This window comes from Pongo abelii, chromosome 19, assembly GCF_028885655.2.
Source record: "Pongo abelii isolate AG06213 chromosome 19, NHGRI_mPonAbe1-v2.0_pri, whole genome shotgun sequence".
Lineage (NCBI taxonomy): Eukaryota > Metazoa > Chordata > Mammalia > Primates > Hominidae > Pongo > Pongo abelii.
Window position 1 is genome coordinate 43,690,540 of NC_072004.2, and position 25,569 is coordinate 43,716,108.

At 56.3% G+C, this 25,569-nt stretch overlaps 2 protein-coding genes across 11 annotated transcripts in view; one reads left to right on the plus strand and one right to left on the minus strand.

The window, feature by feature from the left end:
* Positions 1 to 21,581, plus strand: ANKRD13B (ankyrin repeat domain 13B). Of its 3 annotated transcripts, none has more exons than XM_024235514.3 (15): positions 1 to 603; positions 14,569 to 14,704; positions 14,813 to 14,937; positions 15,022 to 15,067; positions 15,680 to 15,823; positions 15,915 to 16,104; positions 16,184 to 16,250; positions 17,491 to 17,572; positions 18,383 to 18,447; positions 18,680 to 18,810; positions 18,920 to 19,077; positions 19,206 to 19,358; positions 19,460 to 19,623; positions 19,694 to 19,770; positions 20,161 to 21,581. In XM_024235514.3, the coding sequence occupies exons 1-15, from the start codon at positions 64 to 66 to the stop codon at positions 20,387 to 20,389; spliced, it is 2,307 nt and encodes a 768-aa protein (XP_024091282.3). In that variant the 5' UTR covers positions 1 to 63; the 3' UTR covers positions 20,390 to 21,581. The 3 variants fall into 3 exon arrangements, with proteins under 3 accessions (XP_024091282.3, XP_054392574.2, XP_054392575.2); XM_054536599.2 differs by having other exon boundaries at positions 404 to 603; positions 16,184 to 16,343; positions 18,887 to 19,077; XM_054536600.2 differs by having other exon boundaries at positions 404 to 603; positions 16,184 to 16,343.
* CORO6 (coronin 6) overlaps positions 21,568 to 25,569 on the minus strand; it is a 10,867-nt gene continuing 6,865 nt past the window's right edge. For 2 of the 8 annotated variants that reach the window (XM_054536603.2, XM_054536602.2), the window contains exons 6-11: positions 24,305 to 24,424; positions 23,744 to 23,848; positions 23,508 to 23,653; positions 23,084 to 23,141; positions 22,750 to 22,980; positions 21,568 to 22,662 (exon numbers count right to left, since the gene is read on the minus strand). In XM_054536603.2, the coding sequence (XP_054392578.1) occupies positions 22,537 to 22,662; positions 22,750 to 22,980; positions 23,084 to 23,141; positions 23,508 to 23,653; positions 23,744 to 23,848; positions 24,305 to 24,424 (786 nt within the window). In that variant the 3' untranslated portion in view covers positions 21,568 to 22,536. Of the gene's footprint in view, positions 22,663 to 22,749; positions 22,981 to 23,083; positions 23,142 to 23,507; positions 23,654 to 23,743; positions 23,849 to 24,046; positions 25,431 to 25,569 lie in introns of those variants that run through there. The other 6 variants (XM_054536604.2, XM_024235517.3, XM_054536607.2 and 3 more) reach the window with 4 other exon arrangements.

Here is a 25,569-nt window from a genome sequence, read left to right on the forward strand (position 1 = left end):
CCTCTCCCCATCATCTCCGCATCCCCGCATCCCGCGCCGGCCGCTCGGGCTGAGGGCCGGGCTATGCAGCTGCGGGGACCTGGGGGCTGCGGGCGCGCGTCCCTGCGGCGGCGTCCCCGGGGCCCGCGCCCCGTGCGCCCCCGCGCCCGCTGCGGGCGCCTGCTCCCTCCGCCGAGCGGCGTCTTTGTGTGCGGGGGTGTGGGAGGCGAGCGCGAGTCCGCGCCGCGCCGCCGAGTGCCCGCTCCCTCCCAGGGCGGGTGGGGGCATCTCAGCGCCGCCCGCCGCCGCCGCCTCGCGAGGACGCCCGTCGCCCGCGCCGCCCGCACCGCGCCGGGCGCGCTGCCCCCGCCCGCCGCCGCTCGCACATGCCCGAGCCGCAGCCCCGCGAGCAGGCAGCGCCGGCCCCCCGCCCCGCGGCCCCGGGCCCCGGCTCCGGCGCCGTCCCTCCTCCCCGGCCGGGCGCCGCGGCCCCGGCATGAGGAGCGGGCGATGATCCCCGCCAACGCCTCCGCCAGGAAGGGGCCCGAGTGCAAGTATCCGCTGCACTACCTCGTGTGGCACAACCGCCACCGCGAGCTGGAGAAAGAGGTCCGCGCCGGCCAGGTAGGAGCGCCTTCAGGGCGCCGCGGGGACCCCGCGGCCGGGCACGCCCGTCCGGCCTGGGGAGGGGGTGCGGCGCGGGCTGTCCCGCCTCCCCGGCGAGTTTGCGGCGCCTCTTTGTTTGCGGCCGCGGCTTTTGTGCTTGTTGACCGGGAAAGGGTGATGGGAGCGGGCCCTGCCCGCTCCTCTCGGGCCCGGACGGGCGGGACCACACGTGTTTCGGACTCTCCTAGATGAGGGTAGAGGCCGCTGTGCCCCTCCTCCGCCGGGGCAGTGAGGGCTGCAGGGAGGGGCTGCGGGCTGGGTTGGTGTTCCAGGTGGTGGGAGAGTCCGCCCCAGCTAGTTGAGCGGCGACACCTCCCGAGTGAGGGTGCGGAGGTGGGAAAGGCTTGCGTGGGGAGGGGGCCATAGGTCAAGAATGGTGAAGAGGCAGTATCACACTCCCAGGCACCCCAGCCCCACCCAGCGCCCTCTCCCCAACGGTGAGCGCTTTCTCTTTTAGCTCTCAAACTGGACAGATCCTTGGATCCCTCAGACCCCAGCCCCAGCTCAGGAACGGGGAGTGGAGAAAGATCCTCTTGGGAGGCCCCAAGGGCCTTGTCCAGGTGCTGAAAAGCGCTCTCCTGTCCTCTGGTGCTGGGGCCTGGTTTCTAGGCGCAGAGGAAGCTGGGGGGGCCCTGGCTGCTGGAAGGACTTGAGGTTCTGCACACCAGGTGGGGCTTCCTGGTTTCTGCTGGTCAGTAAGGCCACGTGGGTCATCAGCTTTGGGCTGGGCAGTGGTCTTCAGAAAACAGGGGAAGGGGGGATGTCTTCTGGCCATGCTTCAGAACAAAGGCAGGCACAGGTCACAGATTGCCACTTCTGCCCTTGGCACCCAGGCCACAGGTAGGCACTCATGGCAGAGATGACCCCCCCTCCAGGGTGGGCTGCAAGAGCCAGAGCTGGGCCCCGGGCCCCATGGCTTGCTGCAGGCTGAGAACCCCAGTTTTGGTCAGGGTCTGAGACCTTGGGGCCATGGGCTGGGGGTGGTTAGTGAAGTTGCCCACTGTGGGAATTTACCTTCTGAGGGCTGCTTATTGAGTCATGAGAAGTTCAGTCTGAGGAGCTGTGCAATCGCCAAGGGAAGCATGGAGGTGGAGGGCAGGCCATCGGACTGAGCAGGCTGGGGGTCAGCATGTGTCTCTGAAGTCCCACGCTGAGCCAGCCCCCAGGCCTGCATGGCATCCGGCTCTGCATGGCAGTCCCTGTAAATATCCGAGTGACCTGTGCCTGCAGGCCTCTGGGCCGGTCTGGGTGGCCACTTCCTGTTACCTGTGCCTACGCCAGCACTCTCCAAGTTTCTCCTCAGACTGAACTCCTCAGACCCTGTCTCTGTTTATCTATCATAAAGGCAGTGCTCTGCAGCCACGAGAGGCCTGTTAAAGAGAGTGGGTCACAGTGCCCCCGAGAAACAGATGAACAAACAGGGCACCAACCCCTGCCCTCAAGGAGTCTCTGTTCTGGTGAAGCAAGTGTGAACAGGGAATTCCAGGGTGATGTGCAAAGTGCTAAGACATGGCCAGCCAGCCTCTGCTGGCTCTTCTCTCTTTCCTTCCCTGAAAGCAAAAGAAGACAAGCCTCACGTGGGAAGAACTTCCCAGGGGTCCAAGGATCACTAGGCAGAAGGCTGAATCTCCAGAATGCCTCAGTCCTACTCCCTTGCCTGAGGGTGGGTGGTCCTTTTACTGCAGAGACTGGAGAGAGGCAGAACGCCCTGGGAGAAAAGACTTCTCCAGCAGGCCTCTCTGCTGATAGTCCTGAAGTGGGTGGCCATCTTGCTGGGGTAAGGTTGGGGTGGGGGGCACTGGAGCCGCTGCAGGTAGAGGTGTTGGGGGCTGCTTATGTGTTTCTTTCTCCCACCCCTCTGGCTGCCTCAGAAACAAGGTCCCAGGTTCACCCCTACCCCTGCCCAAGTGAGTTAATGTCTCCTTCAAATGGACACTGCCTGCCCTGGATCCAGGCCAGGGGGAATATAGGGCACTGGTGGAGGTTAACCCTTGTTCAACCACAGAGGAGCCAGGCCAGTCCTCTCCTTCCCTTGGGCGTGCCAAAAAGAGGAATGCCACTCCGTGTGGGTGGGAGAGTTCCCTAGCTGTCTCCCCTCTCGAGGACTGGCCCAGAGTGAGGCTTGCATCCAGATGTACACTGCCTACTCCCCAGGGTACCAGGCTCTGTTTTCTGCAAGGGGGACCTGGGGACAGCCACCTAACATCATGAGAAAAGCACTGTGGAACGCTGGCATCCCAGCCAGGGGTCCCTGGCCTCTAGTCCCCCTGGTACCAGCCGCCACAGAAACAGCTCGGCTTTCCTCAAGCACTCAGGAGCCGGGTTTCCCTGGTCTTGGCTTGGCATAGCTGCCTCTTCTTCACTGCAAGAAAGCCCCGCAGAGGCCCTCCGTGGGCAGGCTTGGCAGTGCAGCTGGCCGAGGAGGGGGCCAGCATGGCCACTTTCAGAGCAGGTTAATGGGCTTTGCTCAGCCCCGAATTGCTCTGCTGGAGGCTGGAAGCAGGGAGTGATGGGCAGATAGGAGGTGCCTGGTGAAGGGAAGGGGCACCCAGCAGTGCTGTGATGCCGGCCCGGCGCCCTGCTTGCCACTATGCATGTTCCCTGCCAGGTCGGGGGGACAGGGTTGTAGGCCAGGGAATGTGCCAGTTCCCCCTTGCCTGGCATGGCCAGCTGGGCATGGTCCTGGTTCTGGAGTCACGAGTTCCTGGTGTTCCCTGGGGTGGGAGCAGGGGGAAGGGTTAGCCTGTGCGGCTCCCGTGGGAGGGACATGTGTGGGCTGGGCCTGGGGAGCAGGACTCTGCCCCTGGCAACCAGAACCCTGAAGTGGGCAGATTGTGGTCCCAGAGAAACATTTTCCTTCTCCCTGGGGCATTCTCCACCCTGAGTTTGCTTCCTGCTTTCCCTGTTCACCCTTCTGACCTAGAGGCAGGGGAGATGGGTTGTGGGGCCCAGGATGTGTGGGGAGCACCTCAGACCCCTCCCTTTGCCTACAGTGGGCAGTCTTGGATGTGGGGCGTCACCATAGCTGGTAAGCTAGGAAGCTCGGGAGAGGGAGCCGCAAACCCCAGAAACCAAAAATCAATATGTTCTGGGATGAGGGGGAGGGGCTGCAAGGGCAGGATGGGAGGGGTGACATGGAGGGAGATGTCCAGGGTGCGGTCCCCAAAGCCCATGGCCTCCTACGCAGCTTGAGGATGCATCCTGCCTCTCTCCCCTTGAATGAGCTCAGGCAGACCTGCCCCTGCACCCCATGTTGGGCAGGAGAGGTCAAGCAACGACCACACCAGACTCCTGCCTTCCTCTCCGTGGGCTGGGGAAGGGGCTGAGCAGGCACCACCTTGAGCACAGGCTCTGTGTCCCTCACCTTCCTTGCAAGCACCATGTTTAGTCCATACATTAGGTGTATGCTTTTCATACTTCCCTTAACAAAAGGATTCTGCTCATGCTAAAGGAGTTTGGAAAGTACCCTGCTAGTGCACGTGGGAGTGAGGGGTGTTCCTGTGCAAATATGCTGGCAGCGCACACACACGTTACACAGGAGTGGACTCCTGCAGGGCCAGAAGGCAGCTGGGCATGCATGTGCTTGTACACTTAAGGGCACACGTGAGTACCTATGAGCGTACAAGTGTGTATCTGTATGGTACCTGTGTGTACTAGAGTGTGGTGTGTGTGCCTGAGTGGAGGTAGGGAGGCTCTCTGCCCAGGGAGCCCCAGCTACAAAACTCCAAAGACCCCAGCTTTTGACTCCAGCTGAGGCCTGCTGGGATAAGGAATCTCCATTCTCTTGGTGGGGAGGGCTGGGTGTTGGGTTTCATGGGAAACCTTTTCATTCCAGCAATTAAATAGCTAGAGGCCTCTGCTGAGGAGAAGCTGGAGGCCTCTGCTGAGGAGATTAATGAATTCTCCTACCTGGGCCCAGGGCAAGGTGCCACTTACACTGCAGGCGGCACTCTGGGCTTGTGGGGAGAGCTGCTCTGGGGCTTGGCTGAGTGTATGGGGTTCTGCATGGGGTGTATGGGGTGCTGAGCCATCCAGGCCTCCCTGGGGAGGCGCACTGGGGAGCACTCCTGAGGTGTGTGAATGGGGAGGGACACCCTGCTTGCAAGGGAGTGCCAGCCTCTCTCTGGAGCCTGGAGCTGAGGCACCTGAGGGGGAGGCGGAGGCAGCATCTGGAGCCCTGAGGCCAGGCAGGGGCCCTGCCAGCTCCCTAGGTCCTTATTAGCTGCAGCGGCTGCGGCTGTGGCATCTGGGGCAGGGCTGGGAGGCCTGGATTGCTCAGCACTTCCCCAGTCAGCTCGGGCCCTGTGGCTCTCTCCCACTCCCCCTGCAGGGCTCAGGACCCCACCCAGGTTGCAAGCCCGGGAGTCCAGCCCAACCAGGATTGGGCAAGAGTAAACAGTGCTCCCCTTCTCTGTGGGGGGCCGCAGCTCAGAGGCCAACAGGGGCCAGGCCCACTGGTTTTTTTGAGGCTCCCAGTATATTGAAAAATGAAGAACTTCCAGGACAAGGCTATAAAAATTATATAAATAATCTTAAATTATTTAAAATGTTTCATTTTTGACAATGGAGTTCATGCATGCTTTAAAATATTTAACTGTTGCTAGAAGATGCCTAATGAAAAGAATGAAAAGCGGTTCTCCTTGCTCCGCCTCTCCCACCTCCCCAGAGCTCTGGACTCCTTCTGTCATTTACCTCCCTAATTATAAACAATATAGTTCCCTCCCCTCCCCTCCCCCCTTCCCTCCCCTTCTCACTCCCTCCCTCCCTCCCTTCCTTCCTTCCTTCCTTCCTTCCTCCCTTCCCTGCCTCCCTTCCTCTCTCTTTCTTTCTTCTTTTTTTTTTTTTTTTTTTTTTTTAATGAGACAGGGTCTCACTCTGTCACCCAGGCTGGCGTGCAGTAGTGTGATCACAGCTCAGTGCAGCCTCTGCCTCCCAGGCTCAGGTGATCCTCCCACCTCAGCCTCCCAAGGAGCTAGGACTACAGGTGGTGCCACCATGCCTGGCTAATTTTTGTATTTTTTTTGTAGAGATGGGGTCTTGCCATGTTGCTCAGGCTGGTCTCGAACTCCTGAGCTCAAGTGATCCACCTACTTTGGCCTCCCAAAGTACTGGGATTACAGACGTGAGCCCCCCGGCATAAACAGTATAATTCTGCAATAATTTCTTGGTTAATTACCTTCCTCTCCTTGTGCCCCCTCAGCCTAGTACTCTATGCATTTGTCTAGCAAATATTTATGTGCCAGGTGCTGCCTGGGGAGTGGGGAACCAGCAGTGAACAAAGCAGACAGGGACCTGGCTGATGGGGCTTCTGTTCGAGGTGCAAGAGGTACTAAACAGGCACTTGGATGGGCAGTGGATAGAGCCATAGCAGCTGTCACCTCAGATGGGCTGTCAGGGCGGGCTTTTCTAAGGAGGTGACATTTGAGCAGCAGCCTGAGTGAAGGGAGGGAGAAAGCTTTGGGGCTCTCTGGAGGATCCTGGAGAACGTTCCAGGGAAGGCCAGGAAGGCCGTTGGCGAAGGGTGGAGCGAATGAGTTCAAAGAGAAGTTTGGGGCCATTGGATTCCCTGTTAACTACGATGAAAAGCCACTGGAAGATTTTGAACTAAAGAGTGTCAGGACCTGAGTAACACTTCACAGGGTGACTTTAGCTGCCATAGGTGAGGTGGACGATAGAGCCTGGGAACCAGGGGAGCAGCAAAGAGACAGTGGGGGGCTGCCAGTGAGAGATGGGGTGGCAACAGCTGCAAGGTAGTGGAAACTGGGAGGCTTCTAGGTCTGTTTCGAAGGCAGAGCCTACAAGTTTTTCTGATGGGTTAGATGTGGGGGGTGCGGGAAAAAGAAGAGATGAAGACAGTTTCAAAGTTGTTGTTTTTTTCCACCTGAAAATGAAGTAAATTCAGGTGATGTTTACTGTTTACAGGGGCAGGTGCAGCTGTCCAGGAATGCAGAAAACAAGGAAAAGTTAAGAAAGTCACTTCCAGAATGAAGAAGGCAAGAGAAAGGGCAGGAGACGTCATGGAAAGCCAGGCTGTCCCATTTTGTTTCATGAATTCAATGATCTTTTTATATTTTCCTGAGGATGTAAATTACTGTTTTCCCCCAAAGAGTTTTCTTTTAGTCCCTGCATCAAGAGAATTTCCTGTGGGTTCTTAGCATCTAATTTTTTTTTTTTTTTTTGAGACGGAGTCTCGCTCTGTCCCCCAGGCTGGAGTGCAGTGGCGCAATCTCGGCTCACTGCAAGCTCCGCCTCCCGGGTTCATGCCATTCTCCTGCCTCAGCCTCCCGAGTAGCTGGGAGTATGGGCACCCGCCACCACGCCCAGCTAATTTTTTGTATTTTTAGTAGAGACGGGGTTTCACCGTGTTAGCCAGGATGGTCTCGATATCCTGACCTCGTGATCCGCCTGCCTCGGCCTCCCAAAGTGCTGGGATTACAGGCGTGAGCCACCGCCCCCGGCTGTCTTAGCATCTAATTTGTATGTTTTGGTTTATTTCACCTGGGAAGCTTTCATCAAGTGTCCAGTTTCTCCTGGCTGTTGGGTCATATTTAAGAATGGGGCTGTGGAGCTCAGGGATGTGTGGGTGCTACTGTAAGGTGATCAGGTGGCAGGCTGGCCTATTCATTGTAGGGTCACCAGATGTCTGTATTCTGAGGTCTTTGGGACAACTTCCTACCGGGGTAGATAGGGTGGTGGTGGTGTGACCTGGCTGCCAGTGGTTCAGGACCCAGATAGGGAAGGGGCTGGGGTTTCGCGGATCACTGGCTTTCAGCACCATACCTCATCCTCTGCTGTGGCCGGTGCTCCTGAGTCCGGAGCATCTCATGCCCAGTTTCCACAGAGAATAAACCCCTGGTGTCCTGTGGTGAGGAAGGGGGGCATCTCCCAGCTTAATGAGGCTGGGAAGGGGACAAGGGGGTCCTGAATTGTAACCAGCCTCCCTGCACTCAGCTCTAGCTTCACCTCCACCTCTGCCGTCCCCACTGCCTGCAGGTCCTACCTACACCTTTCAGGGGGCTGGGGGTCACCTGGCTTGCTCCTTATGCGGACGTTTCCCTCTGTGGCTGCTTTAGTTTCAGCTTCCTGTGCTCCCCTAAGTCAGTTGTGAGGCCCCAGCCACTTTCCATGTTCTAAAGTTGTGTTGAAGTTTCTCATCTGCTGACATCTCTTCTCTTTATTCTTGTGGGTTTTAAATATTTTATTGACTTTTTTTTTTTTTTTTTTTTGAGACAGGGTCTGGCTTTGTTGCCTAGGCTGGAGTGCAGTGGCATGATCTCTGCTCACTGCAACCTCTGGCTCCCTGGCTCAAGGGATCCTCCCACCTCAGCCTCCCAGTAGCTGGGACGATAGGCATGCACCACCACGCCTGGCTAATTTTAGTATTTTTTTGTAGAACAGAGTTTCACCACATTGCCCACGCTGGTTTCAAACTCCTGGGCTCAAGTGATCTGCCCACCTTGGCCTCCCAAAGCTTATAGGCATGAGCCACTGTGCCCAGACTGACATTCTTTTTTTTTTTTTTTTTTTGAGACAGTCTCTCTCTGTCACCCAGGCTGGAGTGCAGTGGTGCGATCTCTGTTCACTGCAACCTCCACCTCCCAGGTTCGAGTGATTCTTGTACCTCAGCCTCCCTAGTAGCTGGGATTACAGGAATCCCCCACCACGCCAGGCTAATTTTTCCATTTTTAGTAGAGATGGGGTTTCACCATGTTGGCCAGGCTGGTCTCAAACTCCTGACCTCTGGTGACCTGCCCGCCTCCGCCTCCCAAAGTGCTGGGATTACAGGCGTGAGCCACTGTGCCTGGCCTCCTGACATTCTTACACATTTAACATTTTTTGGCACTCTTCAATCCTTTGTACAGATTCAAGTTTCCATCTGAGATCATTTTCTTTCCACCTGAAGAACTCCCTTTAACATTTCCTGCACATCTGGCAATAAATTCTCTTAGTATTTGTTTGTCTGCAAACATATTTATTTCTTCTTCAGTTTTGAAGAATATTTTCACCGGGTATAGAATTCTAGGTCAATACCAGTCATACTGGATTAGAGAAAAAAAAAAAAAAAAGAATCCTAGGTTGAAAGTTTTTGTTTTTGTTTTTTTCCCGTAGCACTTTAAAGATTTCATTATATTGTTTCCTGGCTTGCATAGTTTCTGATGAGAAGAATGTAGTATTTCCTGCATTTGTTCTTCCATACATAATGGACCTCATTTCTTTGAATGCTTTTAGGATTTTCTTTTTACCACTAGTTTTCAGCATTTGATTATGATGGACCTTGGTGTAGTTTACTTCGTGTTTGTCTTACTTGGGGTTCATTGAATTTCTTGGTTCTTGGCTTTATCTTGGTGTTAGTTTCCACAACAAATTACTACAAACTAAGTGGGTTAAAACAACAAATATTTGGCCGGGTGTGGTGGCTCACGCCTGTAATCCCAGCACTTTGGGAGGCCGAGGCGGGCGGATCACGAGGTTAGGAGATGGAGACCATCCTGGCTAACACGGTGAAACCCTGTCTGTACTAACAATACAAAAAATTAGCCGGGCGTGGTGGCGGGCGCCTGTAATCCCAGCTACTCGGGAGGCTGAGGCAGGAGAATGGCATGAACCCGAGTAGCGGAGCTTGCAGTGAGCCGAGATCATGCCACTGCACTCCAGCCTGGGCGACAGAGTGAGGCTCCATCTCAAAAAAAAAAAAAAATTTATTCTCTCACAGTTCGGGAGACATAAATACAAATTTGAGATGTTGGCAGGGTGGCAGTCCCTTCAAAGGCTCTAGGGAAGAGTCCTGCCTTGTCTTTTTCAGATTCTGGTGACTGGGCCACAACCCTCTTGGCTTGTGGCTGCAGAACTCTAGTCTCTGCCCTTCACATGGCCTTCCCACCTCTCTGAGTGTCTTAGAAAGACACCTGTCATTGGATTTAGGGCCCCCTGGGTGATCCAGGATTATTTCATCTTGAGATCCTTAACTTAATTATGTCTGCAAAGACCCTTTTTTCAAATAAGGTCTCATTCATAGGCTGTGAGGGTCAGAATGTGATGTGGACATGTCTTAGGAGGGGCACCATTCTTCAACCCACCATAGTAGTTTTTTATCAAGTTTGGAAAAATTTTGGACATTCTTTCTTTCTTTTATTATTTATTTATTTATTTTGAGACGGAGTCTCCCTCTGTCGCCCAAGCTGGAGAGTGGTGGCTCGATTTCGGCTCATTGCAACCTCCCCTTCCCGGGTTCAAGCGATTCTCCTGCCTCAGCCCCTGAGTAGCTGGGACTACAGGTGCCCACCACCACGCCTGGCTAATTTTTGTATTTTTAGTAGAAACGGGGTTTCACCATATTGGCCAGGCTGGTCTCACACTCCTGATGTTGTGATCCACCCGCCTCGGCCTCCCAAAATACTGGGATTACAGGCGTGAGCCACCGCACCCGGCCTATTTCTCTAAATTTGTCTTATTTGTCCTACTTCTTCATTCTGTCCTGTGGGATTCCAATACATGTATGTTAGAATGCTCGATAATGTCTTACAGATTATGAGGCTCCATAGAGACAGGGTCTTGCTCTATTGCCCAGGCTGCGGTGCAGTGGCGTGATCATAGCTCACTGCAGCCTCCAACTCCTGGGCTCAAGGGATCCTCCTGCCTCAGCTTCCAGAGGAGCTGGGACTACAGCTGCTTGCCACCATGCCCAGCTAATGTAAAAGTTTTTTTTTTTTTTGTAGAGACAGAGTCTTGCTATATTGCCTGGGCTGGTCTTAAACTCCTGAACTCAAGCCAACCTCCCGCCTTGGCCTCCAAAAGTGCTGGGACTATAGAAGCCCAGGCAACTTTATTTTTCAGTACTATTTTTCTCCTCTGTGCTTCAGTTTGGAAAGTTCTATTGCTGTCTTCAAATTCACTGATTTTTAAATTGTGCAGTATCTAATCTGCTGTTATTTCCATTCAGTGAATTTTTCATTTCAGTTATTGTACTTGTTTAGATGGTCCACTGGGTTCTTTTTTATACCTCTCATTTCTCTCCTCATGAACATCTTTTTCATGTTTTTCTTTAAACTCTTGAGTATATTGAGCCATCTATCATCTTTATCACTTCTGAGTCTTGTTTCTATGAAATTATTTTTCTCCTGCTGATTATAGGTTATATTTTCTTTTCTTTTTTTTTTTTTTTTTTTTTTTTTTTTTGAGACGGAGTCTCGCTCTGTTGCTCAGGCTGGAGTGCAGTGGCGCCATCTCAGCTCACTGCAAGCTTGATCTCCTGACCTCGTGATCCGCCCTCCTCAGCCTCCCAAAGTGCTGGGATTACAGGCTCACGTGAGCCACCGCGCCCCGCCTATAAGTTATATTTTCCTACTTTTTGGCATATCTAGTAATTTTTAACTGAATGTTGGACATTGTAAATATGATGTTAAGCATCTGGATTTGTTATTGTCCTTTAAAGAGTGTTGGGCTTTGTTTAGGCAGACTAGGTAAATTACTTGCAAATCAGTTTGACCTTTTGAGGCTTTTTTTTTTTTTTTTTTTGAGACAGAGTCTTGCTCTGTCACCCAGGCTTGAGTGCAGTGGGGCAATCTCAGCTCATTGCAGCCTCAACCTCCTGGGCTTAAGGGATCCTCCTGCCTCAGTCACTGAGTAGCTGAGGCTACAGGCACATGCTACCATACCTGGCTAATTTTTTGTATTTTTTATAGACATGGGGTTTTGCTATGTTGCCCAGGCTGGTCTTGAACTCCTAGGCTCAAGTGATCTGCCTGCCTCAGCCTCCCAAAGTGCTGGGATTAGAGGTGTGAGCCACCATGCCTGGCCTTTGATGCTAATTTTTCTTTTGCTTTTTCTTTTCTTTTCTTTTTTTGAGATGGAGTCTTGCTCTGTCACCCAGGCCAGAGTGCAGTGGTGCAGTCTTGGCTCACTGCAACCTCCGCCTCCTGGGTTCAAGTGATTCTCATACCTCAGCCTCCTGAGTAGCTGGGATTACAGGCACCCATCACCATGCCTGGCTAATTTTTTGTATTTTTAGTAGAGATGTGGTTTCGCCACTTTGGCCAGGCTGGTCTTGAACTCCTGACCTCAGGTGATCTGCCTGCCTCCGCCTCCCAAAGTGCTGGGATTACATGAGCCACTGCACCCGGCCTGAGGCTAATTTTTAATTTGTTAGGGTGGGTCTAGGTGAGCCTTTTCTCTAGGGATAGTTTAGCTCTACTACTAAGGCATAACCCTTCTGGGGTCTGATTAAATATGCATCTCCACTCTAGGAGGCTGGAGCTTGATTATCTCCCTGCCGTTGGTGAGCTCTGAGAATTTACCATTTTATTGCTCCTTTTTGTGTGGTCTTACTGAGTTTCACTATACACATGTGAAGTTTAGTATTCAGGAAGACTTGAAGAGACCCCTATGCAGATTTCTGGAGTTTTTTGAGTAGTTTACTCCTTTCCAGAACTGTGCTCTGCTGCAACCTTTAGTATCTTGGCTTCCCTGAGTCCTGTCTCCATCTTCTCAACTCAGGAAGAGCACCATGCTCTGCTCGGGCTTCCCCTCCTTGAATTACAGTCTGGAATGTTCCTCCAGGCAGAAATCCAGGGATGTTACAGAGCTCACCTTGTTCATTTTCCTTACTTCAGGGATCACAGTTCTGGACTTCTAAAAACAGCTATTTCTCTTTACATATATTTTCTATATAGAGAAATACACACACACACACACACACACACACACACGTATATATATTTGAGACAGGGTCTCACTCTGTTGCCCAGCCTGGAGTGCAGAGGTGTGATGATACCTCACTGTAGCCTCAACCTCCCAGGCTTAAGCTATCCTCCCACCTCAGCCTCTGAGTAGCTGGGACTACAGGCACAGGCCATCATACCCAGCTAATTCTTTTGTATTTTTTGTAGAGATGGGGTTTTGCCATGTTGCCGAGGCTGATCTCTAACTCCTGGGCTCAAGCAGTCTGCCAACCTTTGCCTCCCAAAGTGCTGGGATTACAGGGGTGAGCCACTGTGCCCAGCCTTCATATATTTTGCAGCAATAATTTTCTCATTGTTTACGGTGGCAGAGTAATTTCATTTATTATGGTAGGAGTAGAACCCTTTTTACTGGCGTTTTAATCAAGTTTTGAAGAGGAGGGAGTTACATGCATGTGGTCAGTTCACTGTTCTTTTTTTTTTTTGAGACGGAGTTTTGCTCTTGTCGTCCAGGCTGGAGTGCAATGGCACGATCTTGGCTCACTGCAACCTCCACCTCCCGGGTTCAAGCAGTTCACTTGCCTCAGCCTCCTGATTAGCTGGGATTACAGGCATGGGCCACCACGCCTGGCTAATTTTGTATTTTTAGTAGAGATGGGGTTTCTCCATGTTGGTCAGGCTGGTCTCGAACTCCCAATCTCAGGTGATCTGCCTGCCTCGGCCTCCCAAAGTGCTGGGATTATAGGCGTGAGCTACCGCACCTGGCCTGTCAGTTCACTGTTCTTAACTAGAAGTCCTAGACTCTTGAAATATATTTAAATACTTATGTTTAAGGCCGGGCGTGGTGGCTCACGCCTGTAATCCCAACACTTTGGGAGGCCAAGGCAGGCGAATCACTTGAGGTCAGGAGTTGGAGACCAGCCTGGGCAACATATCAAAACCCTGTCTCTACTAAAAATACAAAAATTAGCCTGGCATAGTGGTGCTCGCCTGTAATCCCAGCTACTCAGGAGGCTGAGGCACAAGAATCGCTTGAACCTGGGAGGCGGAAGTTGCAATGAGCCAAGATGGCACCACTGCACTCTAGCCTGGGTGACACAGTGAGACTCTGTCTCAAAAACCAAACAAACAAACAAGCAAAACTTATGTTTAACAAACATGCTTTATAAGCCAGGTGCAGGGGCCTGTAATCCCAGCTGCTTGGGAGGCTGAAACAGGAGGATTGCTCAAGCCTAGGAGTTTGAAACCAGCCTGGGTGACATAATGAGACCCTGTCTCAAGTAAAAAAAAAAAAAAAAAAAAAGCTTTTGTCTGGGCGCTGTGGCTCACACCTGTAATCCCAGCACTTTGGGAGCCCGAGCCAGGTGGATCACCTGAGGTCAGGAGTTCAAGACTAGCCTGGCCAACATGGTGAAAACCCATCTCTACTAAAAATACAAAAAATTAGCCAGACGTGGTGGCGAATGTCTGTAATCCCAGCTACTCGGGAGGCTGAGGCAGGAGAATCGCTTGAACCCGGGAGACGGAGGTTGCAGTGAGCCGATATCATGCCATTGTACTCCAGCCTAGCCAACAGAGAGAGACTCCGTCTCAAAAAAAAAAACACACAAAAAAACAAAAAAAAGCTTTTATTACTTTTATCACACAACAAAAATCTCATGCGATGTAATCATGTTATTCACAAAATTATAGGATTTGTACAAATTTTAATGCGTAGTGTCCCACAAGCACAGGACATGGTCGTGAAATTGTATTAATACCATGAACTTGTTATTTCATTCCTGTCTGTGTATTACTGTAACCGTTAGTTAAACCTCACTCAGTGATAATGTCAGTGATCTAAATTGGTAGCCCTTCCTGAAGGTGGTCTGGGACCCTTAGGGTAGGTCTGGTCCCAGGTGAGCTCCTTGGCCAACAGCCTCTTTGCCACCCCACTTCAGTCCCAGGCTTATTCTTGGCAGGCAGACCACTGGGCCCTGGAGGAGAGGACCCAGCCAGGGGCCCTTGGCGGACAGGAAGGGAGGAAGCCCTCCCTCTTCCAGAGTTACTTTCTGTCCTGTCTTCTAAGCTCCTTTCCATCCACGTGACCCCAGCTCATAGTGTGTCTTTCCGTTGCCTTGTGAGGTTGGCGAGGCAGAGCAGCCCCAGCAGGGGGTGGGGGTTGCTGCCTGCTCTGGGGCTGTCTGGCTCCGGAGGGCTGCCTCCGACCTGACTGGGGCTATATCTTCCACTCCTCCTCCTCCTCCAGGTGGACATTGAGCAGCTAGATCCCCGCGGCCGGACTCCCCTGCACCTGGCCACCACGCTGGGGCACCTTGAGTGTGCCCGTGTGCTCCTGGCACACGGTGCAGACGTGGGCAGGGAGAATCGCAGCGGCTGGACAGGTGGGCAGCCCTGCTCACCCCAGCCCCACAGCCGGGGCCTCCCCAGCATCATAGACCTATGGTTGGCTGAAGGGTCCTGCCCTGTGACCTTGCCTCCCCCTCCCCCAGTGCTCCAGGAGGCTGTGAGTACCCGGGACCTGGAGCTGGTGCAGCTGGTGCTTCGGTACCGGGACTACCAACGGGTGGTGAAGCGGCTGGCGGGCATCCCCGTGCTCCTGGAGAAGCTGCGCAAGGTGAGGCCCAGCCTCTCAGCCTCCACGGGAGCCCTCGAGCCCTTCTCCAGTGCAGACTTAGCCTCTCTCCCCTTCGTCCTCCAGGCCCAGGACTTCTACGTGGAGATGAAATGGGAGTTCACTAGCTGGGGTAAGCGGGATGCAGCAGGTCGCTTCTGGGCTCTCTCCCACTTTAGGTCCTGCGCTTGCTCCCCTGCCTGGAATGTGTTCTCATAGCTCTTCCGGCGGTTCCCTCCATCCCTTAGCTCAGCTCAGGGCCACCGCCTCAGCTAGGCCTTTCCAGATTGCCCCAGATACTGTCTTGATTCCATTATTATTCTCTTCACTCTGTCATGATTTGCTTACTGTATTCATGACCTGCCGCTCCTTGTTAGAAGGTAAGCTCTGAGACGGCAGGAGGCCTGTCTTTTTCACCGTTGTATTCCCAGTGGCTGGAACACTCAGTAGGTGTTTCATAAATATTTGTTGAAAGAATGGATGAAAGAGTGAGTGAATGAATTAACAAATGGTGGACACTAGGGACTTAGTGGTGACAGAAACACGCCCATCCCGACCTCAGGTTGCTCTTCTGAGTGAGTATGGTCTACACTGGCCAGGGAGGGGGTTTCGGAGGAGAGGCTGCTCTCTCATCAGTTCCCTCCCCTGTTCCTGGCCACACGGATCCCAAACCCCATGCCCTGAGCTGGCCTAGGCCGGGTAGGCCAGACCAATCAAAGCCACCTCCAACCTCCGCTTCCACCAGTGCCCCTGGTGTCCAAGATCTGCCCTAGTGACACCTACAAAGTGTGGAAGAGCGGCCAGAACCTGAGGGTAGACACCACACTCCTGGGCTTTGACCACATGACCTGGCAGCGAGGGAACCGCAGCTTTGTCTTCAGGGGCCAAGGTCAGGCAGGCAGGAAGTGGGGCAGGGTGGGGACAATGGGAGGCGGCCCCAGGCCACCCCTGATCCGCCTGTGCTGTTCCGTGGTTGGCAGACACAAGCGCTGTGGTCATGGAGATTGACCACGACCGCCGGGTGGTGTACACAGAGACTCTGGCACTGGCTGGGCAGGACCGGGAGCTGCTGCTGGCTGCTGCTCAGCCCACCGAGGAACAGGTGCTGAGCCGGCTTACCGCGCCCGTCGTCACCACGCAGCTTGACACCAAGAATATCTCCTTTGAGAGGTGGGTGGGCATGGCCTTGGTCACCCTTGAGCCAGCCTGGTGGGGTGCCTGCCTCACCTGGACCACTCTGCTTCCCCAGGAACAAGACTGGCATCCTGGGCTGGCGCAGTGAAAAGACGGAGATGGTGAATGGATATGAAGCTAAGGTGAGGCTGCAGCTCCCAGCTGCCAGCCCAGCTGCACTCTTGCCTACAGCAAGCTGTACAGGGGATTCTGACCTCCCTTCCCCAGCCCTGGAGGTACAGAAGCAATGCAGCGTGGTCGAGCACTTATATTTGGGTTCAAGGCACTTCTCTGGTGTTTTATATGGATGTATGGATGTATACACAGGGCAACTGCACATGCACACGCACACGCACACACACACAACCCTTTCTGGTAGGTGCTGTTCTATTAGTATTCCCATTTTACTAATGTTTATTGAGTCCTTTCCTTGGCATCCCATTTAGTCTTCACAACCCCAGGAAGTAGGGATGATTGGTCCATTTTATGATGAGGAAATAGAGGCTTAGAGTGGTTCTGTGACCTGTACAAGGTCACACAGCTGTTAAGTGGCAGAGCTGGGGTTCAGATCCTGGCTGGCCTGACTCTAGAGCCAGGCCTTTATCCCTAAAAAGACTGCCTGGCCGGGCATGTTGGCTCACACCTGTAATCCCAGCGCTTTGGGAGGCCGAGGTGAGCGGATCACCTGAGGTCAGTTCGAGACCAGCCTGGCTAACATGGTGAAACCCTGTCTCTACTAAAAATACAAAAAATTAGCCGGGTGTGGTAGCAGGCACCTGTAATCCCAGCTACTCGGGAGGCTGAGGCAGGAGAATCGCTTGCACCTGGGAGGCTGAGCTTGCAGTGTGCAGAGACCCGGCCATAGCACTCCAGCCTGGGCAACAGAGCGAGACTCGATCTAAAAAAAAAAAAAAAAAGCTCTGCCTGTTACTCTGGGACTCCTATGTTGCCCATGACATGAAAGCAGGAGCTAACAAATGCCATGGGTTTCAGAGGTGGCATCTCCTCTGAAAGCCTCCCCTGCTTCTGTAGTCTAGGAAGGCCTCTGTGCTACCCCCACCAGTGCATGGACCATGCTGTTATAACTCCATTTTATTGTCTCCTTATAGAGATTGTAAGTTTCAGGAGGGCAGGGATCATATTTGGCTTGTTTACTGTATCCTTGATGCCTACCTCAATGCCTGGCACATAAAGGCTCCTCAAAAAATGTTTGTTGAATGAATAAGTGAATGAATGAATGACCTCATATATTTACTTACCCAAAAGCCTGGAGCAGAGTCTCTCCAGGACCCTTTGCTACAGGGAGTGTTCCCAGTGCCCTTAGGGGTAAGACACAGGGTAAGACCAGAACTGCCTATGAGACCTTTCTTCATCTGTCCCCAGGTGTATGGGGCATCTAACGTGGAGCTCATCACCCGGACACGGACAGAGCATCTTTCAGAACAGCACAAGGGCAAGGTCAAAGGTAATGAGGCAGAGGTGGATGGGGAGAGGTGTTGCAGGACTGCGGGAACCAGCTCCCACTTCAGTGCTTCCATCAGTATTCCCACTGGCATCCTAGCAAGAGCCTGGATACTTTATTCAGACCAATAGATTTCAATTCAGGTGCCAAGCCCTAATGATGGGTAGTGGCTGCCTAGAGTACTAAGAAGATTCTAAGGACTCATCTGGGTTCAGTGGAGAGGCATGCTGCAAGTGATTACTAATGTTGGTGTTGAATTTGGGAGGGGAGAGAAATGCCATGTATGCCATTTATTGGCCATTCTAGTCTAGTGGGACATATCCTAGGTAGAAAGTCAGGGGACCTTGCCACAGATTCTGTATGCCCACTGATGCCACACCTGATTCCCTGGGTACCAGATACCGTGTCCGAGGTGAAAAAGTATAATTTCTACCTCACAGGGGAACAGCATGAAATCATGCCTATGGAAGTACCTGAAGCAGACACACACGCACATGCACACCCCACAGTGCCTACCGGGGCAGGTGTTTTACTGTCCAGGGTCACCGAGCTGGAGAGGAGCACTTTTGGAAGTTGCTTCTGACCTCTAGGCCTACTTTTTACTGTTTTAAGCTGTGCTCACAGAGTCCCTGGCCCCTGGCCCTTGGAGCCCTCAGTCCCCTTCAGGTGAAGGTGCCTGAGTATGTGGTTGGGTGAGCAGGCCCCACCCCAGGAACTGGCCTCCTCCCTAGGTCTTGGGTGCTGTCACCTCTGATGGGGTGCCCAGGTGTGTGTGGAGCTGCAGTGTCCTCTGAGATGCCACATTTCTTGTAGGCTGTAAGACACCTTTGCAGTCCTTCCTGGGAATCGCTGAGCAGCACGGGGGCCCCCATAATGGGGTGAGTGTGTGCAGGTGTACCCGTAAGTGGAGGGATGTGGATGTGGCTCAGGAGGAGGCTTGGGAGGCGTCCTGCTTAGCATGGCCTATGTGGACCTCCTTTCCACAATGCCCAAGGCCATGTCAGCGCCACACTGGCAGAGGGGACAGCTTGGGGGCCTTGTGACAACAAATGAGCTGGCCTGGCATTAGGAACTGAGGGGAGCTCCTGGGCCCCTCCCCATGTGGTACAGACCCTGATCACTCAGACTCTGAGCCAAGCCAACCCCACTGCCATCACTGCAGAAGAATACTTCAACCCCAACTTTGAGTTGGGCAACCGTGATATGGGCCGCCCCATGGAACTGACCACCAAGACACAGAAGTGAGGCCCCTGCCGGTGCTGGGAGGGTGGGGGGCCGGGGCTCCAGGAGATGCTGGGAGGCCATAGCTTCCTGCAGTGTCCCTTACCCCTTGGGGTCTGGTGGGGGCAGGTTCAAGGCCAAGCTGTGGCTGTGTGAGGAGCATCCCCTGTCCCTGTGTGAGCAGGTGGCCCCCATCATTGACCTCATGGCCGTCAGCAATGCGCTTTTTGCCAAGCTCCGGGACTTCATCACCCTGCGTCTGCCTCCTGGCTTCCCAGTTAAGATTGGTGAGACCGCACGGCCATTTCTCCTGAGCCCGTGGCGGGCTGACCAGGGTTTAGATGAGGTCGGGGTGGGGCTGAGGCTGAGGTGTGAGGGGCTGGGTGGTGGCGCCTGATGGTTTCCTCATCCTCAGAAATCCCGATCTTCCACATCCTCAACGCCCGCATCACCTTCGGGAACCTCAACGGCTGCGACGAACCGGTGCCGTCAGTGCGAGGCAGCCCTAGCAGCGAGACGCCTTCCCCAGGCAGCGACTCCTCCAGCGTCAGCAGCTCCAGCTCCACGAGTGAGGCCCCCTCCCCGCGAGAACGCCTGCCCCTCGGCTCTCCCCGGGGTGGTTGGGAGGGGCGCGCCCGGCCGTGCCTGACCCAGCCCCCGCGCCCCCAGCCTCCTGCCGCGGCTGCGAGATCTCCCCAGCGTTGTTCGAGGCCCCGCGCGGCTACAGCGTGATGGGCGGCCAGCGGGAGGCGGCGACCCGGGACGACGACGACGACTTGCTGCAATTCGCCATCCAGCAGAGCCTGCTTGAGGCGGGCAGTGAGTATGACCAGGTGCGTCTCCGCGGCGCGCGGGGCCACGGGACTCCGCGCCGCCACGGCTAACACCCACGCCTCCCCGCAGGTCACCATCTGGGAGGCGCTAACCAACAGCAAGCCAGGCACCCACCCCATGTCCTACGAGGGTCGCCGACAGGACAGGTCAGTGCCCGCTGGGCCGGAGAGAATCCTCCGTAGAGGATCCTGTCTCCCCTAAGCCAGGACACAGCCGGAGAACCCGCGGGGCCCTCGGCAGGGACCCTCCTGGTATCGGGATGGCTTCTGCCACCACTCCTGCCTCCGAGATGGCAGGCAGGGGTCAGGGATCCAGGCTTCACCGCGGAGTTCAGACTCTCCCCAGGCATTGACGGGGAGAACTTGGTAGGGTCTGGGCTCCGCCACGACCAGGTGGGGGCCAGGACGCCGCGGGACTGACCGCCTCCACTAGAGGGTGGTGGCCGCGGGCCGCCCTGGAGCCTCCACGCCGTGTCCCGGCCTCGGCCGGTGGGTGGGTGCGCCCGGGAGCCCGCGACATTCCTTCCCCACCCCCAGGAGCGCCCCGCCCACGCCGCAGCGCCAGCCTGCGCCCCCGGCGTCAGTGCCCAGCCCTCGGCCCAGCTCAGGGCCAGGTTCCGGCGGCCACGTGTTCCGGAGCTACGACGAGCAGCTGCGGCTGGCGATGGAACTGTCGGCGCAGGAGCAGGAGGAGAGGCGGCGGCGCGCGCGCCAGGAGGAGGAGGAGCTGGAGCGCATCCTGAGGCTCTCACTGACCGAGCAGTAGCGCCCCCTGCCGGGACCCTCGCCTGCGCCACGCGCGCCACGCCCAGGGCCAGGAGCCAGACAAACCCCGGCCTGTGCGCCTGCAGAGCGGCGGCTGGAGACTGGAGCCACCGCCTCGCGGGTGCAGCAGCACAGCAGGCACGGTTAGGGGAGGGATTCGGCATGGCCGCGGGGTACCTTCCCAGGCCAGGGCCCTGGAGGCAACTGGCACGGCCTGGTCCCCCTGCTTTGCTGTATCCTGATTCCCCAACCCGCTCCCCTAGGCTCAGATCTGTCCTGTCCTAGGGCGGAGCCAGGCGGTCCTGAGGGGGAGATGAATCCTTAGAGGAGCGCTGTTCCTATCCCTTGCTCCTTCTGGCCGGTCCGCATTTCTGTTCACTAACCCCACTCCAGGACACTGCCCCTGAAGCCTTTGCATCTCTGCTCTTCACTCCTGGGGGGCAGCTGAGCTCCCCGCGTGCTGTGTCGCTGCTTTGTCCCAGACACAAACCAGCACGTCTAGGGCCCAGCCCCTCCCCCACCCCGGCATTTCAGCGTCAAGTGCACTTAGCGGGGTACCCGGCTCCCCCAGCCCCCACACCCGTCCTGGGTCTCAGGGTGGTTCCAGCTTCTTGGGCAGCCAGAAGTTGGAGTCCCATCCCCCAAGGCACTTTTTTTTTTTTTTTTTTTTTTGCGATCAGGGAGTGTGTCAAACGTAGCCCCCTGGCCTGTGCAAGCCCTGACTCCCTCATGGTGCCTCGGACAGTGGGGAGCATATTGGGCTGGGGTAAGCACTAGACCCGAGTAGACTGGACACAAAGGGCTCGCCCAGGGCCCTGGCGCCACCCCCACCCCTTCCCACCAGCTGCTGCTAGCCTCTGTGGTTGTACATCCCACTTGCCCCCACACGGAGACTGACTCTAAAACCCTTCATCCAATGGTGCTAACCCCCGGCTCTCCCCTGCCTCACCTCACCCACCCAGAGAAGCACAGACCCCGCCAGGGGCAGGGGCCCACCGCACACCCTTGTCCCGGGCCTGTCTGGGACTGCCCTTCCCGGCTCAGCCAGTGAGGCTCAGAAGGGACACAAAAAGGGATGGAAGAAAAGAACAAAGAGAAACTGTTCCTCCCACCCCCTTCCCTGATGCCAGGGGCACCAGACTGATTCTGAGGCACAAATAAAAGAGGCTTCATACCGGAGGCTTTTGCTACCTAACTTTACTTGGGGGGAACGCCTACGGTGTGGGTTGGGGTCCTTCTGAACCTCAGAATGGAGAGAGCTCTGGGGTAAGAGGCTGCCTGATGGGCCCTGAGCCCAGGAGTGCATCGCCAGGTCTCCCAGGAGCCCGGGGGTAGCATTTGCAGAGGCTGGGGGTCTCATTCCCCTCACTCCCACCCATGCAGGAGGCACAGACTGAACGCTTAGTAAAATGTTTCATTCAGTACGTCTTGTTTTTCTGAGAGAGGCAACGGCAGAGGGTTGGGGGCAGTGTGTGTGTATTTGTGATGAAACTAATTCCTCATGCCAGTTCTCTCGAGATTTCTTCGCGGGGGCTGCCGCGAGGAAGCAGCCCTCGCCCCTGTCGGTGGAAAGAAGGAAGACAGCTCTCTACCACAGACCGCTGTGGGTGTAGCCACTGAGTCCGGCTCTGCAGCAAACGGATTGTGTATGTGTCTGCAGAACTGGGGTGACGCCCATCTAGTTTACCGCTCAGGGTGATGGAATCCAGTGAGCTGATTAGGAGAAGCGCTGTCATTTTCCCCAGCCTGGGGGGACCCATCAAATCGCCACCCGTTTGAGGTCAAGCTCAGGCTCCAATATCCCCAAGCATCGCGCTAATACTAAGCACTTTCCCTGCCCTGGGCGGAGGACAAAGGGGGACACCACCTCGCCGTGCAGCACCATTGCTGAGCCCCCCAGGTTACCCCAGGCTTCCCTAGGCCAGCTGCAGCCGAGTCCCAGACAAGGCTCGCAGTCCAGCCTCCGCCGGACCGACGTGGGTCTCCCCTAAGCTCCAAGAGTTCTGGTCTCCCGCGAGGGGCGTAGTTCCCTTCCCAGTCCCGCCCCCGGCCCCAGCCCAAGAAGGCGGGTCCGGAGTTCGGGACTAAAGGTCGGGGCGGGGCCGAGCTTGTGCGCCCCGCCCTGCTCCGCCTGCCTGGCGCGCCTGGCTAGTCCGTGCCGTCCACCAGCTCGCACAGCATGTTCTCCAGAGCCGTGATGCGCTGCTCCTGGGCCTGCACCCGCTCGCGGAGGGCCTTAATCTCTTCCAGCAGCGTCTCCAGGGTGTGCTGCTGCTGGGGCGGAGGACAGAGAGGCCGTGTCGTATAGGGGCGGTAGGGGGAGATGTAGATTGGGCCAGAGTGCAGCAGGGCCGATCTTACCGACAAGGGGGCGTCGCTGGCCGACTGGCTGCGGCGGGGGCCGGAGGGCGGGCGCACGTCCAGGATGTTGCGCTTCGTGACCCGGAGCTCGCGGTGCTTAGGGGGCACATAGCCGTCCCTCAGCGAAATGAGCACGGGTTCGGCGTCCTGGCCGGATAGCCATTCGTCCGCTTCTAGGGCCGGCTCCGGGCCCGGCGTATCCGGGTACAGATCGTCCTGGAACAGGTCTGACTGCGGGGGTGGGTGGACAGGAGGACACGCGTGAGAGGGTGCGGGGCCTGCTCCGCTCCCTTCCGCCTTGTAGCCCTGCCCAACCCTTCTCCCAGCCCCTCACCTTGCGGGGCACAGTCATGATGATAGGTTCACACTTTCTTTCGTGTAACTTGTAGAACCTATAAGGGAGCAGGGTTCAGCACCCCCGCAGACTTCCACGTCCTTAACTTCTCCTGTCTAAGACCAAGGGGGTTGGAGGCCAACACTTGCTGAGCGCCTACCATGCATATTGCACATTACACACATTATTGGTTCTGTAGTAAAACACCGCTGATGGTGTGTTCACCATCATCTTATAGATGAGGAAACTGAAGTTGAGAATGTAAGGCTAGTGAGCGGTGGGTCTGGCACTGAAACAGAGCTGTCTTATCCCCCCGCCCCGCTTTTCCAAAGCACTGCATTATTGGGGAAGCCCCGTGGCTAGGATCCGACATGAGTGGAGGACAGAGGCGGGCAGGTGTTCAGGAGGGGCCAAGGCTGCTGACCGGGCGATCTCACACTTGCTGACATCCAGTCCCCTTTTGGGCATGAAACCCATGCCCCGCTGCGGCTCTTTGCTGCTGAACGTGTTCAGGTAGTGCACGAAAGGCGGCTCGTCGGTAATCTCAAAGTACCGAATGCTGCTGTCGCCCTGCAAAACCAGTCGGTTCAGGGGCGCGCCCGGACAAGGCCCTCCACATCTCCATCCAGCGCCCTGTTCTCCCTGCCCGGCCGTGAGCACCTTGCCACACAGGTAGACGATGCTGGAGTCGGGATCGTAAAAGGGCAATAGGACCCCGTTGCTTGTGTCCATCTCCTGCAGTGCCACTGGCTCCTCGAAGTTGTTCTGCCCGAGCACAGGAGGCGTGACCAGCCCTGCCCACCCTCCCGTGCTACTTCGGGACCCCCAGAAGCCCCTTTACGCGTCCTGGCCTTCCCAAACCGTATGCCCCAAACCTCTAGTGACCAGAGTTGCAGGCCCCTCCCCTGGGCACATCTCTCCTCCTCCCCTGCGCACATAGCTCCTCCCCCCCTGCACATATACCCGCTGCGCGCCGCATGCAGTCACAGCAAACCACCCCCAGGGACTCGGCATCACCAGGTGGGGGCGCCAGCGCAGGATCCTTCACGCGACGCAGCAAAACTGGGCAGAGGGGTGGGTGTGAGAATGACAGGCGCTGCAGAGGTGGCAGCAGCCTTCAGTCCTGTCCAGGTGGGCATGCCCTGCGGGCGGGGGGCGCCTGGCCACTCTCCCGTGATGCCAGTCCCCGGGGCACACACCCCAAGCCTCCAGCTGCGTTACCGGGTCCCACAGGCCCAGCTCTCGCTGGCTCATGCGGGTGAAGCCCGTGGTGAAGATATGGCCCTGGCGCGTGAAGACGGCCCGCATGGGCCTCATCCCCTCGTGGGCCGCAAACCTCTCCTGGGGGGAGGGGGAGACAGGGAGGGACATCACCCAGCTGCCTGCCCTGAGGAGCATGGAGGGATGAGCAACCAGCTTGCTGACTTGGGTGTCCGGGGTGGAGGAGCGGATGCGGGGAAGAGACAAATGGGGCCTAAGCACTCAGCTTCCTGCGGGGCCACGTCTGGCCCCTGACCTGGAGAGCATCCGGGCCTGGAGAGAGCAGGAGGCACGCGGCTCTCAGCCGATCCCGAACCCTTAAGCGCGCTCAAAGGCCGATCCCTAGAGCAGGGGTGTCTGCTGGCTCCCCGGAGTCGCAGCGAGGCTTTTCCCGAATGGGAGCTCCCCGCTCCGCTCTGGCCTCTTGCGCGCCAGGCACAGCCCGGGAAGGCGCTCCCGGCGGATCCAGAGAAGGAGCGAGCTAGCGCGCCCGGCGCGGCCTGGCCTACCAGGTCCCAGAGCGCGAGTTCCTGCTGAAGCTGGTGCTGAGCAGCTTCCCGTCTGCGGTGAAGACAGCCCGCAGCGGGCGGGCGCCCTCGTGAGGCCGGGCTCTCTCCTGCTCGCGGGGTTAGTGGGTTAGAGCGCCCCCGCGCCAGCCCCGACCGCTCTCGGCGCGCTTGCTCCACGCAGACATGCACGCGGCCCACGCACCCGCACCCCAGGTTAGACTGAGGCCGGCGAGGCCAGGGCCGCCGCCCTCCCAGGGCACCCGGCTGGGATAAGCAACGCGCGAGGGTTGTCCCCATCCCCCGCCCAGCGGATCCACAAGGAGAAAGGGCCAGCCCTCGAGCCAGTGTCAGGCCCCAGACCCTGGAAGATGCGTCTGGGTGCCGGCTGAGAGGAGAGGGGTCCGGGAGCTCAGGTTTCATGCAGGTTCTGGTGGGAGGATGGAGTTTCCAGCTTCTCCCCTCCTCAATCCCAAAGCGAGGAGCCCTTCTCTGAGCTTCTGAGATGCAAGGGAGGGGAGGGAACAGGAGCCGGGCAGAGAATTGCAGGCTGGGGGCTTACTTAGGGCAGAGATCTGTGGTTGCAGAGACGGGGGAAGGGGGCTAGTCTCGAGCAGGGATGCGACAGGTGAAAGCCGGGACCAGGGGCTCTGATAATGGTGGGTACAGGGTGCTGACAGCTGGCCACTGGTCAAGGGATTCTGGGGAGTGGCCAGGCCA